This window comes from Esox lucius, chromosome 5 (genome assembly GCF_011004845.1).
Source record: "Esox lucius isolate fEsoLuc1 chromosome 5, fEsoLuc1.pri, whole genome shotgun sequence".
Taxonomy (NCBI): domain Eukaryota; kingdom Metazoa; phylum Chordata; class Actinopteri; order Esociformes; family Esocidae; genus Esox; species Esox lucius.
The window spans coordinates 25833332-25851574 of NC_047573.1; the positions used below are offsets into that span (position 1 = coordinate 25833332).

Sequence of the window (18243 nt, forward strand, 5' to 3'; positions counted from 1 at the left end):
AACATATCTGCCAGTGTTATGATTGGTTGTGATATTTGCTGTCTCTACCCTGCTTTCTCCCCAATAGCCTGGCTTTGGTGTTTGAATGGAAAAGTTGTTTTGATTTTGTGGTTGGGGTCAGTAACCAATGTGTGATATCCTGGTTGCAAAAAATCTTGCAAAATTAGTTTTCATGTGAAAAAACACGCACTAAATAGCGTAGTTTTACCATCAGGACAACCGTGAGATACATTCTCTATATCAAAAAGGGGAGGGGTTGATATGAATACATTTTAACGCTCTTTGCACTCACCCTCCACAGATATTTCAAAAGCACAGCTGTCGCACTTGTCTTTGGAGATCACCTCACACCTATAGCCTCCAGCATCACCAGGGACCACCTTGATTACCTTCATCTCCCAGGTGTAGATCTAAGAGGATTAGAACGCGTTAGAATGTGTGTGTGTCTCTCTTTATGTGAGACAGGTCTTTTTTCCTACATCTACCAAACCCGCCCTTTAGCAGGCGTAGGCCTACCTTTGTGTTTCTGTCATATGTCTCTTTGAACTGCATGTGTTTTCCCGCCTTGCTGCCTAGGTCCATCCATTTCCCCTTCAGCCATTTAATGGTGGGTTTCCTTGTTAGTGTAGATGAGTCAACTTTGGCGATAAACGTAATGTCCGTTCCTGCCATTCAAAATCCACATTAAGAAAACCAATACAAAAATATTTGGCTTTTTCCCTGTAAGTTTTACATTTACAAAAATGTTCCCGGCTTAAACGTGTCAACTTCAGGTAAACAGGTAGGTAAGACCAAATTGTAATGCAAAAGTAGCTAAAGTGAATGAGACCGACACAGTAGACAAATGCGTTCTGAGATGAAGCTAGCGCTAATAAACGGCCAGAGGTGTTTGTCTGACCTGCAGTAGCAACCGTGTTCTTGGGGTATTCAAGAAACAGGCCCGCAAGTCCTGCAACCTCTGTGGTTGGAGAGAAGAAACTGAAGAACACATTTCCAAATACAAACACGCACACATGCACACGCAGAGAACAGAAAGCAGGCCAGTATCAGACCTTCTTAAGTTATGCACATTATTAATAACCATAATGCACTCTCATGAATAAGGGTTCCAAGAGGGTTATTTGGTGATGGTTGAGTTCTACCAATAGCTGTTTTTCTATTGGAAGATTGGAATAATTGGAACAAAAAGTATTTCTATGGGAATTTATTGTAGTAAGAAAGGTTTTTTGGGGGGGGAGGAAATTGTCCTTTGATGATTCTTTGCAAGTCCGAAGGGTTCTTTGGAAATCATTGAGGTATTCTACACCCAGTCATACATCAACTGATATCAAGACTTGTAGAAAGTGGGACCTGTGTAATTATTGTTTTTTCTCAGCCTGTAAAAGACATACCATGATTTTGTAGACATTTTATAAAAAATGAATATGAAAGTCAAGATATTTCTGACTTTCCCAAAAACGTTATTAACATAGATGATGTTTTAGCATTAATTAATTTAGGTAATAATTTCAATATCACATTGACCAAACTACTGTTGAGCTATCCCATTACACTTTCCTAGATTTCAGACTGCATGTGATACACTAATGGCTTAAGATAATGTTTTTTTCTGCACAATCAAATTGCACATTACATTTCCCAGAAGGCTCCATTGCAGAGTGGTTGTCTTAATTATTTATTTTAATGTCTGTGTTATGAGATACATTAAATATACAATTTTTTATACTAAAGGTCTCTGAAAAAGCCTACTGTAGCACCAAATTTATTTAAAAAAATTCACTTATGGGGACAAACCCTACATTGGCACCTTTTCTCTACGAGTGTTGAAATGTTGTAGCAGGCACTGACTAATTATCTGGATACTGTAACAGAGAAAGACAATTTACATTCTGTACAAACAAGGAACCAAGCAAAAGGAATAAGCAACTGGTCTCACACTTTGGATTCATTTTGTATTACACAACTATATACATACAAACATGTATACACAACCGAGGAATTTGTGGAACATTTTCTTCATGAAAGTTATTAAACAGTATTATACCAGATGACACCTTGAAAAGCAGTTTTGAAGTTTCACTACAATTGCTATTTCATGATAGCCTTGTATCCAACTTTCTCTAAAGCCATTGCTGAGTCGAATGTATGGAGCAAATGGCTATAGCTTAACATTCCATTAAGGTTTTGGAGGTTTATTACAAATAAAAAAAAATGATGGGCTTCACTTACAACATAATGTGAGAACACATCAATATTTATTGTGCTGCAGTCATGCATTATCAAATACAATATGATGATTCCATATTCAAAATCAAAACATTAAGGGATGTTCAACAATATGCAAATAAAAACAAGCAAAATGACCATTAGACTTCTGAAGTTAATGTTTCAAGTCGATGTTTCAACATTTTGTTTCTACAAAAATGAATCGAGTGGCTGACATATTCCCCATTTAAATGTTCTTGCTGGTCCGTTTATCAGTTTACATTTACTTTAAATGTCTTTAGACACTCGCAGTACTATCCTTCCCATCCTAAACCACCTTGGACTAGCTAGTACTATACCAGTCTTTGCAGGAAAGACAAGGAGCTTGATGGAAATCATGTGTTGTAGGCCCTAAGCCCAAGAAAAGCCACCCTGCTAACCTCACTGGGTAGACACCCGTCATAATAAACAGTTTTGAGTGCTTGGTTCTCTCCAAGCACTCACTAAACAAAGTTTGAGACATTAAAGCTCCCTTACAATTTGCCTGCAACCTAAAGATTGAATACAATGCTCACACACACCTGTGCTACACCTGGCTCTGTATCTTGAAAAGGCTAAACCTAATGGTGTTTGTGGACTTTGTCTAGTGCTTCTAACACTACACAATGACACATCTTACAGGTTAGAAACTTTTGAAAACTTACACAAAACGTTTTCTGTGGATTAATGATCAAACTATTGCATGCAATGTTTGAGATTCAATGGGAATGACAGCAATAAGAAAAACAAACCACGCTGGTCAGTCATCTCTCACTTCCTACAGTATACACATTCTATATGCACATGGGATAATACACATCAAACACTAAGATCACACCATTCTCAACACATCACATTCTGGCCACATAATTCAGATTACTGTGAACTGTGATATTTGGTGCATCAGAATCCCCATCCAGACCAAAGACCAGATGCATCCAAATGTATCGAAACACACTGATATGTTATCACACAAAGTAAGTACATTATTTTTCTTTCTTCTGCTATTCCCCATAAAAGAAAAGTTCAAATAATGACAAATGGATGTATTATTTCCTTAGCATTAGAACGATCTTAAAGGTAAGAAAACAGATGACCAATGTAATTTTCATGAACTAAAGGGGAAGTTCAATGAAATTACATATTTGTACACCCCTTAGCCATGGTATATACACAATATACCACAGACCCTGAGGCCTTGATGAAATAGTCAAGATCATCAAATACATAGGTGATATACTTGCTAATACTTGACAGTATTTACATTGAGCTATTAAATTGTAGTTTGCAGTTTTGCAGCTATTTCAATAGCTGTCACTGTGCAAACTAAATATAGCTCACAACAAATATTTCAAAGTGTTTAACCTAATATTTGATGCCGGTTTGTTGTTGATATTTAACGCCAAAGTTGTATTGTAATCATGCAACTGCATCCTCTAAACCACACAGTCCAACAACACATCTTACCATCGTCTCCTTCAGGCTGTGTTTCATCTGAGAAAAATAAAGCATTTAACTGGGAGGCCATAAAGGATACACATCACTGGGTATTGGACATGTGATTCTGTTGCAAACAGTCAGAACCAGCTTGACTGCAAACACTGAACTTCCCAGTGGAGGAACTGAAACGGGGCTCTCACACCAAAATCAGGGAAACACACTTCCACACATTCAGAAGTCATCAGTTAATGATTAAGTGAGCCCTGAATGCCTATATGGTCATCTGGCCCTGCGTTAACTTAACAAGAGCCCTAAGAGCATTGGGAGCAAAAACCTTTCATATGTGCGATTGTATCAGTGTAAAAGAATAAAATGTACCTATATTTTAGCATATCCTATGGACCGATGTTTTAATGATTAATTGTATACAGTACATTCTCATCCCAATGTGGTATGTACATATTATGCACAGACAAAATCACAGATTTGCCTTTCGCTAATAATATTCTGCAGGCGTTGGTGCAACTAAGGAAAAGCTTGCTTAAATACACAAAGGAAACATCTGGGCACATGTGCCACTCATGGATAGTACGTGCTAACAAACAATAGTGTATTCAGCTGCAGCTTTGGTAGATATCGCGCATTAGTTACTCCTCAAACCCATTTCCTTTGGCCATCATTCATTAGTTACTCCTCAAATCTACTTCCTTTGGCCGTCATTCATTAGTTACTCCTCAAACCCACTTCCTTTGGCTGTCATTTATTTCAGTCGTCTGCTGCCAATTACTGGAACAAATTGCATATGACTCCCAGATCTGACACTCATCACCCATCTATGAACTGAACAACTAAGTAATTAAATGAGCCTACGAAACCATAAAATAATGGTATATATACTGTATCTCAATAAATAGTAACACAATGTTGATTTCACTTGTGTAAATTGTATTGAATTCAAATTGGTTAATGTTAATTTTTACGTACAGCAAATTAAGAGATCACTGCAACTTTCTCTTTCCTTTCCAAAAAAGTTGAAAAGGAAAGTTTTGAGTGAGGAACGGAAGCGTTCAATTTGCAGTGGTCTCCTAATTTTAACCCTTCTGTTCCTCACTCAACCTTCCTTTCCAACTTTTTTGGAAAGGAAAGAGAAATACGATACTTTTTTGCATTAAATTAAACAATGAAAATCACAGTATATCTTGAATCAGGGTACAAAGGATAAATTTATTTAGGTTGCATTTTCCTTTCCTTCCTCAGTAGGTGGCGCCCCACCTACATAAAAGTAATTCACGTTAACTGAATGTCAAACGATGTGAAGCTAATATCAACCCACATTTTACTTGTAAACATCACGTTTGCAATTTACAAATCCTGCTTTGCAGATACAACTCTTTTTTTGCAGGTTGAACTCTACTTTTGCGGATACAGCTCAGTTTTTACGGGTGCAAATCCGTTTTCACAGATACAACTCCAATTCTACAGATACAACTCCAATTCTACAGATACAGTACAACAAAATGTATCGCTATGGGCGGGGACATTGTATTAAGTAGCCAATCACAGAACACTAATCGGCAACATGACATTTGGGTCACATGCCTTGTCTTCAGAATAAAAGTATGTGGCCAAAGGTGTATGTATGCACATATTATCGTTTTGCTTCTTCTCTTCTTCTCCAATGTACTTTAAGGTAAAATTATGTCAAGTATGTGTAAGTAAATCAGAGAAAATATTGGCTGTTGGCTATAAGACAACCTCTTTGGTCAAATATTAATATTGCATGCCATCTGTTGGAAAATGTGCTTTACTCTTGACACTAGAAAATAATAAAAATTAATAGACAGATGATAGATAAACAAGTGTTTGATATTTTGTTTCTCTCCTAATATAAAAGTGTACAGTTTGAATATGTTTGTTACACTTTCTAGGATATTGTTAATTATACTGAATTTGTTATATAGTCTTCTACATTTGATTAATTATATAAGCCGCTGAATCCTCGGTAAAGTAATCAGCAAAAATGTCTAGACAGATTATGTTTGATATTTTGTGTCTCTCCTAAAGAAAATATTAAGATGCGGTACATTTTTGAATGGTCAAGGATATAGTTTGTGTTTAATTTGTAAGTTCATTCAAATTTGACCAAGGCTCTGATCTTTCATCTGGGGGTATCACCCCATTCATTCATTGACATCATTCATACAGCGAGGGGTGATTAGTGCCTGGTTACGGATTAGCGGCTGTCTGGGTACCAACACCAAGTGGCGTGTCCTTTTAGCGGATTAAGTAGGAATACAGTGTAAAAAAAAAAGGTAAATTGTCTCTTAATAGTTTTCAGTTTGTGAGTTTAGAATTCTGACAATAGAACATTGTAATATACACTTATTTAGGAAAAGTCAAGGATTTAGCTTTCAGAACGTTTAAAATACTGTATAGCATTAAATGTTTACTACATATAGAATTTACAGTCCTACATTTTAGTCGCCCCTCCTACCAGCTCCAAGATCAGAGCTAAGATCTTGCATTATGTGATCAATGTATTTGTTGCAGGAATTCCTCATCAGATTCTTGAGTCAATGTGTTACAATTGTGATAAGCTAATCTTCGCTTGTCGGCTTGCCTGCTTATGAAAATATGTTTTCAGTTCATTCCAAACATTTTCAATCAGGTTCAAGTCTTGGTCTTGACTCTGATTCCATTTGCCTTGAACTTGATCTAGACCTGGTCGTGTTTTAGGTTGTACCAACCACAGCGCTGGTTATTTGTACAGGCCAATGTCAAAGTCTCAATATACAATGTAATTAATTAATTATAGCAGTCTAGATGTGTTTTTGAAATTGAATTGCTTCACGCGCTAACACATAAATATACCATCCTGACTACTGTATTTACCATTGGTTTTTAAGTATGGTAGAAAAGCCCACACATCTGAAAGTTGACCCAAAATGCTGACTAGACATTGGTACCCAGGAAGGCACTAATCACTCTGAATGAGCTATACCCCAAGATAAAAGATCATGCTCCTTGCGGTTGAATGTGAATTAACTTAACAGTAAGCTGTGTAAAGTTGATGACATTGTTGTTCAATCTTGATCACATGCAGCAGGACCTTCAAAATAATGTTTTACTTCTAAATTTAGTAATCCAATCTTATGTTTAATTTCTTTTTTGTGAGAGAAACAAAATATCAAATGTATTATCTTCCTGAATATAAGACATTTCACTGATTATTTTATCAAACAATGAAGTTGATGCAGCTTCATATTTCATTCATCAAAGGTATTACACAAATTAATTATTAGGGAAACAAATTATAAAAGATATACTTTATGCAAATCGTTTTACCTGTGTTAGGTCTAGTAATTCAAAAATCTATCAAGATTTTAAATTTGGTGGATTTTTAGAGCCTTAGAAAATAAACAAAATTGCTATAGCTTGTGTAATTTAAAATAGCAACTGTTTCCTTATTCATATGTTTCACAAGACCTTTAATGAAAAACCCACAAATTCTTTTTTTATATAATTAATCTGAAAGACATGGCATTTCTAGTGTTAATTTGGAGTAGTAGGAAATTGTTTTTTTTAGTCCATAGTATGCTAAATAAACAAAGAATTAAAGGTTAAGTTTTCAAAGCCATTTTATTAGAAATTTAAGAACAAAATCTATTGGTATTTACCTCTGAAAATATTCATGAAACAATGTTGTGTTGAACATGTAGGATATTGCTCGTTCAACAAACAAAATGTCCTTCATGTAGGCCTAAACACGCTACGTTAAATACTTATAATAATTTTTTCACTTGTATCTACATGAATGTTAACTTAAGAGAGCAATATTTCCAGTCAAATCATTGTATTTCACTTTCAATAATTATCATTAAAGAAAAGGAAGAGATTCACGTGTGTAGACCTATAATTAAATATACATACTCAGAAATAACAGTTCATCTCTTCATAATAATACAATTACTATGTTTTTTACAACAATGCGAAGTGTTATCTGTTTCATAAATGGTTGTTGTAAAAAATCTGACATTTAATTATGAGATTGCGTGACAGTTGGAGTTTATGGAAAAGAACACTGCAACATAGCAATCCATTAATAGGATTATAATATACTATATTCCGCCCATTTGAATGTTTTATTCTGGCCATATGAAAACTGACACAAGTAGTTTCAATTACAGCAGTTTCAGGCGGGTGCCGCTTTGATGATTTTTATTTTCTGTATTTGTATGTGTGGCATGGCACTGCAATACACTAAAGCATGCCCCATCACGGACCACCCTGTTGGCAAAGGTGCTGAGGACCACCACTGTAGTCGCCAGCAATCATTGATGATGTGGTTGGATTCGGTCCTGTCACAGCAGTTATGGGTTCACAGCTTTGGGGGACCTGTGATGAGCGTGATGGTGCCTGAAGTAACTTAGTAGCAGTAAATGTATCTTAAAACATACTTCCTTAACTGAAATTAGTTTGTGTAGGCCAGTGGTTCCCAATTCCGGTCCTCGAGTACCCCCAACAGCACACATTTTTGTTGTAGCCCTGGACAAGCACACCCAATTCAACTCAATGAGAGCCTGATAATTAGTTGAATCACCTGTGCTTGGCTTGGGCTACAATGAAAATGTGTACTGTTGGGGGTACTTGAGGACCGTAGTTGGGAACCACTGGACTGTAGGCTATGGAAAGAACATTTTATTGTATTCTGTTTCTAAAAAAAAGGATGCGTGTTTATAAGAACAAAATGAAAATAACACGTCAGTGGTTGTGTTGAGGACATTGCAATACAGAGGGGTATCAAACAAACAGTTATAATTAGTGGTGTTAAGAGTAAAGCACATAAGGCAATGTACAGCTGCCTCTAAATGGGGAGAACAAAAACAACTGTAGAGATGCAAAGAGCCATCTCTCTCTGCCAGGTCCTGACTATAGCCCCCAGACCAGCGCAAAGATGGCTGGGGGGATAGTTAGGACGTGACAAAATCTAATGTTGCCGATAAGAGTTCTGTGATTGGCAACTTAATACAATGTCCTCACCCATAGCTAAAAATTTATTTGTATCTGTTAACATTGAGTTCTATCCATAAAAACTGAGATTTATCCACAAAAACAGAGTTGAACCTGCAATCTGAATCTGCAAAGCAGGATTTGTATGTTGCAAAATCGTGACGTTTACAAGTGCAAATCATGATATACAAGTTGAGCCTTTTTGGGTTGATATTAGCTCCATAAAACAAACTGCGGATGTGAATGTTTATCAGTAATCTAAATGATATAGCATGGTTGTATTAAATGACACTACATTATAACAGTTCATGCAGGTACAGACAATCAAAAATGTTACATAGACTGCAGACCAAATAAACGGCTAACGCTGTTGACATCACATGACACCACAAACGCTCATGACATCACAAACACAGGCTACACAGCAGTCCAACATTTGGCTTGAACCACTGTCACCAGCTGGCTTTGTAACATAGTGTGATGTCATCACACTGCCACAGTTTTAAGCATGTTGCTCATCCCTTTCCCTGTGCTGCTTTAGCTAAAGAGAGTCACCTAGTCTGGTGAGGTAAACTAGATAATTCACGCAGATACAATAAACTGTCATACATACAGTATTGAGAAATTTTCACACATGCCTTCAAAATAAAACATTATTTGCAGTTCCTAAACCGAAATTATCTCTGGACATCATGCAAAACTTTGTAATGCAATAATATGTCTCTCCATGCAGCCAAGTGCCAGTCTTACCTGCAGGAGCTGCATCTCCTGGAAACAGATGGAAACAGTTTCACATGTCAGGTGTCAACATAAACATAGCCTAACGAAGTTCCTGAGGAATGTCAGGTGTCAACATAAACATAGCCTAACGAAGTTCCTGAGGAATGTCAGGTGTCAACATAAACATAACCTAACAAAGTTCCTGAGGAATGTCAGGTGTCAACATAAACATAGCCTAACGAAGTTCCTGAGGAATGTCAGGTGTCAACATAAACATAGCCTAACGAAGTTCCTGAGGAATGTCAGGTGTCAACATAAACATAGCCTAACGAAGTTCCTGAGGAATGTCAGGTGTCAACATAAACATAGCCTAACGAAGTTCCTGAGGAATGTCAGGTGTCAACATAAACATAGCCTAACGAAGTTCCTGAGGAATGTCAGGTGTCAACATAAACATAGCCTAACGAAGTTCCTGAGGAATGCAGAACTGGAAATGTAAAGTAGACATCATCCTCTTACCTTCTGCAAGCATTTCTAAATACTGGACAATGTACTCTCAATCTTCATATGGGTTTTGCAATTACATGAAGGTATGACTATAGGCTATATGACAATTATCCTCATATTATGATTTTATGTCTTTGAATCTATAGGCCATTCCCATGAACAAAAAAAGTGTTTCATTCGTTATTGTATAGTAAATACTTTGTCTTACCATCTGTTGCAGGTGCAGCCTGCTCTGTTGACATGAACATGTGGACAAAGGATAAAATTTGAGTCATAATTATGTATTTTACCAGCGTAAAATAAACACTCAGCACACAAACATCAGAATGGTTGATCATTCACGGAAAATATACTTTATAGTCACTAAATATCTATGTACATAATCTGAGCTAAAAAGGAAAACAATTATTGGCAATGTTACAAAAAGGAAATGTATAATCAAATGAAACAAATGAAATAAAGAATAAACAAATGAACCTATTTCAATTAAAACAATGCTCATTTATTTGATTTATTTATTTAAATGATTTTTGGATATAAGAAAACAAGACTTGCTAAACCACTCCCGTTCATTATAAAGGTTGCACTGCTTTTGCTATTTGTTTGCAACAGATGGTCCATGCAATAACATTAGACATGGTGTGTTAAGAGTCTAGTTTCACTGTGTGCTCAATCTCTGGAACCCTGGAGTGAAATCAGCCAAATAAGTATATAAGTGAAAAGGGTGTTACATACACATTATAGTATTCTTCAGAGTTTTGGCAAGAAGACACTTTATCTACTTCCCCAGAGCCATATGAACTCAAGGATACAATTTTTATGTCTCTGCATACATTCTTTAGAGGGATACTTTGGGCTTTTGGCAATGAGGTACTTATTTCCTTGCCCACTGTCATAAGAACTTGTGGCTACCATTTTTATGTCTCCGCTTATACACTTCAAAGAGATATTTCAAAGATTTGGCAATGATGCCCGTCTTCCTCAGTGTCATATGGACTTGTGGATACCATTTTCATGCCTCCAAATGCAGGTTGAAGGAAATTAATGATCAATGCTACTGTAAATGCTAAATAGCGTTAGCGCCAAATCTGGAATGCTAGCAGACGCTGCAGGATTTCAGTCAATATGTTTGTCCAACATTGCCATTGGCTTACAAAACTACAAAAAATATTGATTTAAAAATGTGATTCTGGGGTAGTATATACAGGACCTCATTGCAAAAATCAAGTATAATTAAATTTATGGGTAGTAAAACATATTGAATGTAATATTTGCACCAGAATTTCCTTTTGACCTCAGGATCACTGGATCATCTAGGTATTTCAGGAATGGGACTGTGTTATTTGCCCTGCCAGCTTGACTTCTCTTCCTGGTCTGCCTGCCCATTCGCTGAGGAAGGCTTAGGGAAGGGCCTTTTAGGGGTATCCGTCAGTGGACAGACTTTGGATTGGATGAGGCAGAAAGCCAGTAAAAGAACACACTTATCTGAAATACATGCATCAGTCTGACATATCATATTGCTGGCTCCCTACTGATTCTCAGGCATGACTGCATTACTCTGGTGAATGGCAAAGGCCAGGGACGGTGTCTTATGAACTGGCTGAAGTCAAGCCAATTCTCATTACCCCAAATAGTCTGGCCTCTGCTGCAGTCTTCAGTCAAGCTGTCTCTTTCTCACCTAACTCTCGCTACATTTCTTTACTCCAAATTTAATCCAAAAAGACCTTATCAATGTAGAGTAGATATGTTGACTATTCGATTTGACTCCCTGTATAGATAAAGGTAAAACAATTAAATACAATGTCTTGTAGGTCCAATGTTGTTATTATACATTTTAACCTTGTCTATTGTTTCCATTTTACATTAATTAAATAGCTACTTTTTTCTACTCTCTTTCTTTTGGATACACTTAAACAACAAACATAATACACAATTTGATGCCAGAATGTTCTTAAAGGGAGCTGATGTTTTTATTTCAGCAACTGGTTTTAAAAGTAGGACCCCGTATTTTGTGTACTGCAATTCATTTTGAGGAGTTATTTTACCCGCAAATAGAATATGAATAAATATTAACATTATTTAAGTATATGTGAACAGAATGTTTTTTACTGCACAGTTACTTCAATATCCTAGACTGGATTTTTCGTTCTATTGACTTTAAAGTGTTAATCTATTTTTTTCAGATAGATCTAACGGTTACATATCTATTTATAATGCTATATAATGCTACATTTCATGACGTGCAAACCTTTTTTTCTTTACATCCGTTTCATAAGCCTATTCACTGGCTACCACTGTGGTGTGAATGACTTTGATACTTTAGGAGAGGAGTACGTGTAAACCTGTAAATCGCTGAGTATGTCACCAGTTCAGGCCGAGCATTAGGGAACAGGCTCCTCTACTCCTAGTGCCATGCAGCTGATGGACAAACACCAACTTGCGTCACCCAAATTGTTTTAGGGTAACACCAGCAGCAGACTTCTGTGACATACTTGAGATGCTGATTCAGTACATGGTTTTCCGGATGTATGACAGATATACTAAGGCACCATAACACCTACTTTTCCTAATGAAGTCTCAACACATACCGTAGGTTGGGGTCAACGATTACTAAAAGCCTCAGTTGATCCCCCTCTAATTAACTACCCAGGTGATCTATGACAGGACAGTAAACCCAGTGAACAGTAATTCACTCATGTTCACTGAACAAGTCGCCCATGTGAACTTCAGGTATACCTTGTTTGATATTTCGGCTCCAAAGTGATTTGGTCAGTTTCTTGCAATAGCTTCTAAAAGATGGGCATTCATGATATTGAGGTGGTTTGGGGAACAATGCTTGCGTGATGAATAACCTTGATAGAGACTTAAAAACCTGTGTTGTTTACATAAAGAAGTAAATCTGTAGACTACAACCCAAGGGACAATTGATCATTTGTAAACTAAATTTGTTTTGATGATATGGGGCACATATTGGCTTATACATGACAGGACACACATCAGAATATACGTGACATAGCATGCCATTTTTGGGTACTCATTTTTACAAGTAAAATGTGTCTTTAATGCCTACTCCTAAAATAGATCTCTGACTCATATTGCGGAGGAATGTTCATATGAAACCAGTTCCTGCTTTTTAGCATCTACATATTTACCATCACTTTACAATGTCAAATATATGTCAATAATCCCCCCTCCAAAATGAATTTTCAATGTATTACATTTGAAACACAATTCAAAATACTCATTGTCTTCTTTGTTTTAGTTTTTTGAGTAATCACCTATAGACCATTTGGCTTATACTGTATCACTACAATGGCAAACACAGCAATAGTGCAGCTTGAGACTAACAGTGTAACTCACTGCCTGTATAAATCTTCCCAACATTTTCCTGATATCACTTCAAAGCTTGACTCCTTAACTGAAACCACAATAAAGTGATCAACCCTCCTCCCTATTGGCAGAAAGCTGAGTAATCAGGCTGGATAATGTGACCATTCTCAAACGACCCCTTGGTGTCGCTGTCCATAGCCCACCTGGTTGCGTTGCTATATTTGTCTTCACCACTTAACACTTGCTTTAGAAAGGTCAACTGACACTTACATTTTCTCTAGAGGATCAGACTTTTTGCACCTTTTCTAATTACTGTGGTTATTTTTGAATGCTAGGTTATGATCAGCCAAGTGACATTTACGTTTTCTCCTGAGGGGTAGGTATTTTTGACCCACAGGTCATCTGAACATTTGAATATATTAATGAACTTATAAGGCCCTGTACTCTTACAGTCTTCTCCTGGCACAGCCAGAAGAGAACTGGCCTGTCCACTGAGTATGTCTCTTGTCTAGGTTTCTTCCAATATTCTAACCTCAACTTGATCTTTGAGGTTGTAGGTATCTGTATAAGTACTTTGTGACAACCTATGATGTAAAGAGGGCTTCATAAAATACATTTGATTGAAAGTCACGGTGATATTGCCAAAGTCTATTTGCCGTGGCTGACTTCAGCGATAGGGAGCAGCCAGAACGTAGCCGCTGATAGTTGCAATGGAGGTCAGCTGTGCATTTACTACATATTGATAATCTAGTGGACAATCATTTTGGGATAAAAGGTTCAATCTCTGAAGACCTGAGATTTGATAATGTATTCCTTTTTTTATTTCTCTTAGCTATTTGGGTTTAGTAGAACCTAATAAGTCTACTATCTAAGCATGGCGCAGACAACTGTCTTTTAATAAGGACAATAGGTTTAAGTTAAGCAGAATGAAGTACATGGTGCAGGAAGCCTAAAACATGTCCTCATATGCGAACACAGGGTCTCAGGAGGCTGTTTTTGGGTATGAGTTTTTATTTACATTTACTTTGTTGACAAACAATGGAGTAATAAAGCTAATGTGTATATATAATACCAGTCAAAAGTGTGAAAAGCTGTTATCAAGGCAAAGGGTGAAGAATATAAAATATGAAATATATTTTCATCTGTTTAAAACGTTTTTGGTTGCTACATGATTCCATGTGTAGATTTTATGTCTTCACTATTATTCTATAATGTGGAATATAGTCAAACTAAAGAAATACCCTTGATTGGCAATGTATATACCCATATGTCATAACATAGTAAAACAAATCTTATGATTCTAGCTTTAATGATCAATGTACAGTAAAATGAATTGTGATTACATTCATGCAGGTTTTTTTCTTAAATGTACATCGAAACAGACAGGCCTATTGTTTATTAGGTTAATATTGCTATGTTTAGCTGTGTTATCCTTAGCTTAGAGCATGTGATCTTGAAGTGATAAATGCTGTACTCAGATCAAATGCTCAACTTGATCTCCAAATAAAACGCCAGCTATCACCATGCCTGTTGCAATAGCATTCCGACATGGCTTGGCGATTTAATTACGCCACATGGTTCCACCAGTGATGCCATCTGTAGATTATGGCATGTTGCCATTTCAGGTAAGGCACATTTTGCCAAATATTTCCAGTCAGATATAGTATGCCAAAGTGAAACCAAAACTGTGAAGAAGCTAGTTGTAACATATGAAATTTCTGACAAAGTCAGCAATTATAGTGAAAGAAATGGAAAAAAATGTATTTTTAGTATATATGCTTTAACACTAGTTGCTTCCAAACATGGAATAGGTATCATTTACAGCCCCAGATGGAATTATGAGTGGGAAATCTGCGCTTCCGAGTTTATGTTTTTCCATGAACCTTTTACCTTTTCAACCAAAAGGTGACAGCAATTAAAACTGTCATTGTAATTTTCACAATTACAACCTTATCAGTACTGTTATGGAAATTTTGAACTAAGGTACATTTGGGAAATGTCTGTCTTTCTATTGGCTGATAGGTAGTAAGGCATTGTGGTTGGGTAAATAATTGTTTAGGCTGACATTAACCCTTAAATAAAATAAATATTTAGAGTTTACATGTCAAGTTTTGAAAAACAGATACTTGCTGAATCTGCACCTCCTGGTGTATTACCTAGGTGAATGGGCTACAAATGCTTCATAAGAGGTTACAGAATTTGCTAGGATGTGGGTAAGAGTCAGGGTCAGGGTTAGTAGAAGGTTAGTAATTTATTTTACTGACAAATAGTCTCAACATTTTAGAAGTCATCACTTATTGCATCATCTCTAACCAATCACAGTATGAAAGCCAATTATTAATTTTTATTAGAAATTTAGCCATAGATATTAATCGGAGGGTGTAATTGGCCAATGAATGGAATCCACCCAACAGACGCTCAACCATTTGCGTTCCAGTTGTCATGCCGTGTCACATGGTAATGTCACACAAAATTTGTTCTAGGAAGATTTTCAGAAAGTACAGTACAAATCTTAAAAACATGTAATGTCAAGATTAAAATAAATATGAAATAGTATATTAAAATAGATATTAAAATAAATAATGCATATAAAATATTATAAAATATTAAAATAATAATGTAATTTGTGTAAATGTTAGGTTTTTGAGCTTGCTACCCATTGACCTTCATTCATTCCTAGAATAAGGACAGTACTTGTCCAATAATTGAAATGTTAAAGGACTGTGAGGCCTACTAAGAATGTACAGATAAAATACACAATGGGCATTATTACTCTGGTAAAGATTCCAATCTTTGTAAAAGTTACTCACCTTCAAACAGTGGGTTATGCCACAGGTCCAATCTACTGTTTCCTGGGACCAATAATGGTTTGTTGTTTTTCAGAACTGGGGAATCCTCTGAGATATTATCAGATTCAGATTTCTGGAGAATGTCCAAAAGGGTTTTCATTGTATTTGGCTGTAAAAGGCCATTATGTGTATTCAATACAATATGGTTCAGGAAGTGTTCTGTATAAGCCATATTGGGGAACACAAAATGTGTCAGTCAAACCAAAGCATTGGAAAGGAAATCCAAGAAATATGAGGGAGAAGAGGAGTTAAGTGTGCCACCATAACATTTCATCAGGCTGCAATGATGAATGGAATTATGGCCAATAAACACGTCAAAACACTGTCACCTCTAGCCTATCTCTCTCTCTTCTTATGTTTAAAGCAGCACCTGTCAAGTTTTTTGATGGATTAGAGGGGATGGGGGTGTATGAGAAACTAAAACATGAAATATGATGGGTTGGGCTATATCATTTTTAAAGACAGAAGTTTCTGGAAGAAGTTCAGAAGGAGTTTGTTATTGATTTATAGCTAATGATATTGTAAGTTCAATATGATATACCAGGGTGAGGTATCATGTTAAGAAGGATGGCACACTGTAATGTAGATTAGGAAAGGTTAGAGGGGAACTTGGGTATTTTTAACTGGATGAAGAGGGAAGCGATATCACCAATAAAAAATAAAAAAGCCTGTGTTTACCGAATAATGGAAAACAACTGTTTATTGTTCAGATAAACAATTTAAGTAAAAAACATTGGTATTTCATGTTACTTTTTTATATTGTACAACATTTTTTGTTAAACTGTAGTGTATTTTATCATGATATACCATTTCAAATTATCAAAGTATGTTGCAATTAGCAAAATGTTTGCATCTGTCCATCAAAATGGATTATAGTAAAAGTTTATTTCTGGAAAGCATACTGTGTGTCAGAACCCGCAAAAAAGGTAGTGGTTGTTATTTGAGCTGTCCTGTCAAAGGTTAGCAACTGAGTGAGCGCAGAAGCTAAAAGGGTAGTTGGGGGAGGGTCTGAGGCAATAGGAGGTTGAGTGAATACGGACACACGGACACACTGATAACCTGCGATTCGAGTAAGGCAGGGTTTTTGAGTCTCACCCTACAAGGGCTGGAGCCTGCCGGTTTTCTATTCTACCGCATCATTAATTGCACCACCATCATTAATTATTATGCAATGAAATAAAATGGAGAGGAACTGGCTTGGAAGGCCAGATGTGACTACCCATGAAGTAAGGACTATTGAATTTGGGTTAATCAGTCAGTTTTCGTATTTTCCCATCTACCCAAGATGGCAGAAAGGAACATCAGCAATTAATTAAAGTGGTTGGGACTTCGGAGAGTGATTACTGTATCATCACATTTTTATTTAAGGAATTGTCAGATTTTTGTTCCATACAAATATAGAATTTTATGTCTTAATTGCATGCCTACATTTTTGGAGAAAATCACTCCAAAGATGTGCTTTAGCTGTCCCTCTAGCCTGGTTTTGTATTGGCCATGTTCTCAAGCTACTTCACTGCAGGAAAGAAGAGCTTAGCCCCCCTTTGGGTGGATTGATTTCCTGCCTGTTGGGTTCTGTCCGGGGCCTCCTTACTAACATTACCACAATATTAGTTAAGCTGCTATCCTAGCTCAAAAATAATTAAGTGGGATGAAACCAATTGGCCATGTTAGTTAGTGCCAGCGACATGAGACACAGCCATCGGGTGAGGCAAGTCTGCTGTGTGCAACAGTCAGTAGAAATCACCTTAATAAAACACTGTTGCACTGGTAATTCAAACCAGCTTGTTTTAAGTTAGCTAATTAGCACGAAACAGAGAGTGGTGAACAATATTCTATGTTTCTCCTCAGGCCATTAAAATAAACATCACTTTCTTGGCCAAAAATTTGAACTTACAAGCTGGGACAAGCTTGCCAAGGCAAATAAACTGACTAACTTTACCAAATCTCTTTTTCCCTATACTTTGTCCCCACCAAACTTAGATCAACAGTTTGTTAACCAGGTTTGAAGCCTCACTCGAGTATCATAGCAATCTTAACGTACAAGCACCAGAACAATTTGAGGTGACAATAATGGAGGGAAGGCGGTCAGAGTTTCGTCGGGGTTACAGCAGTTCAATGTTTCTTAGAAGACGGAGGCTAGGGT

General features: G+C 36.6%; 1 protein-coding gene across 1 annotated transcript in view; it reads right to left on the minus strand.

Annotated features, from left to right (window-relative positions):
* mybpc2b (myosin binding protein Cb) overlaps positions 1-18243 on the minus strand; it is a 41308-nt gene that overhangs the window by 20703 nt on the left and 2362 nt on the right. Inside the window, exons 2-7 of the mRNA XM_010904919.4 lie at positions 10130-10153; positions 9445-9462; positions 3712-3738; positions 899-958; positions 517-665; positions 293-410 (exon numbers count right to left, since the gene is read on the minus strand). Of these exons, the coding sequence (XP_010903221.2) occupies positions 293-410; positions 517-665; positions 899-958; positions 3712-3738; positions 9445-9462; positions 10130-10153 (396 nt within the window). The remainder of the gene's footprint in view (positions 1-292; positions 411-516; positions 666-898; positions 959-3711; positions 3739-9444; positions 9463-10129; positions 10154-18243) is intronic.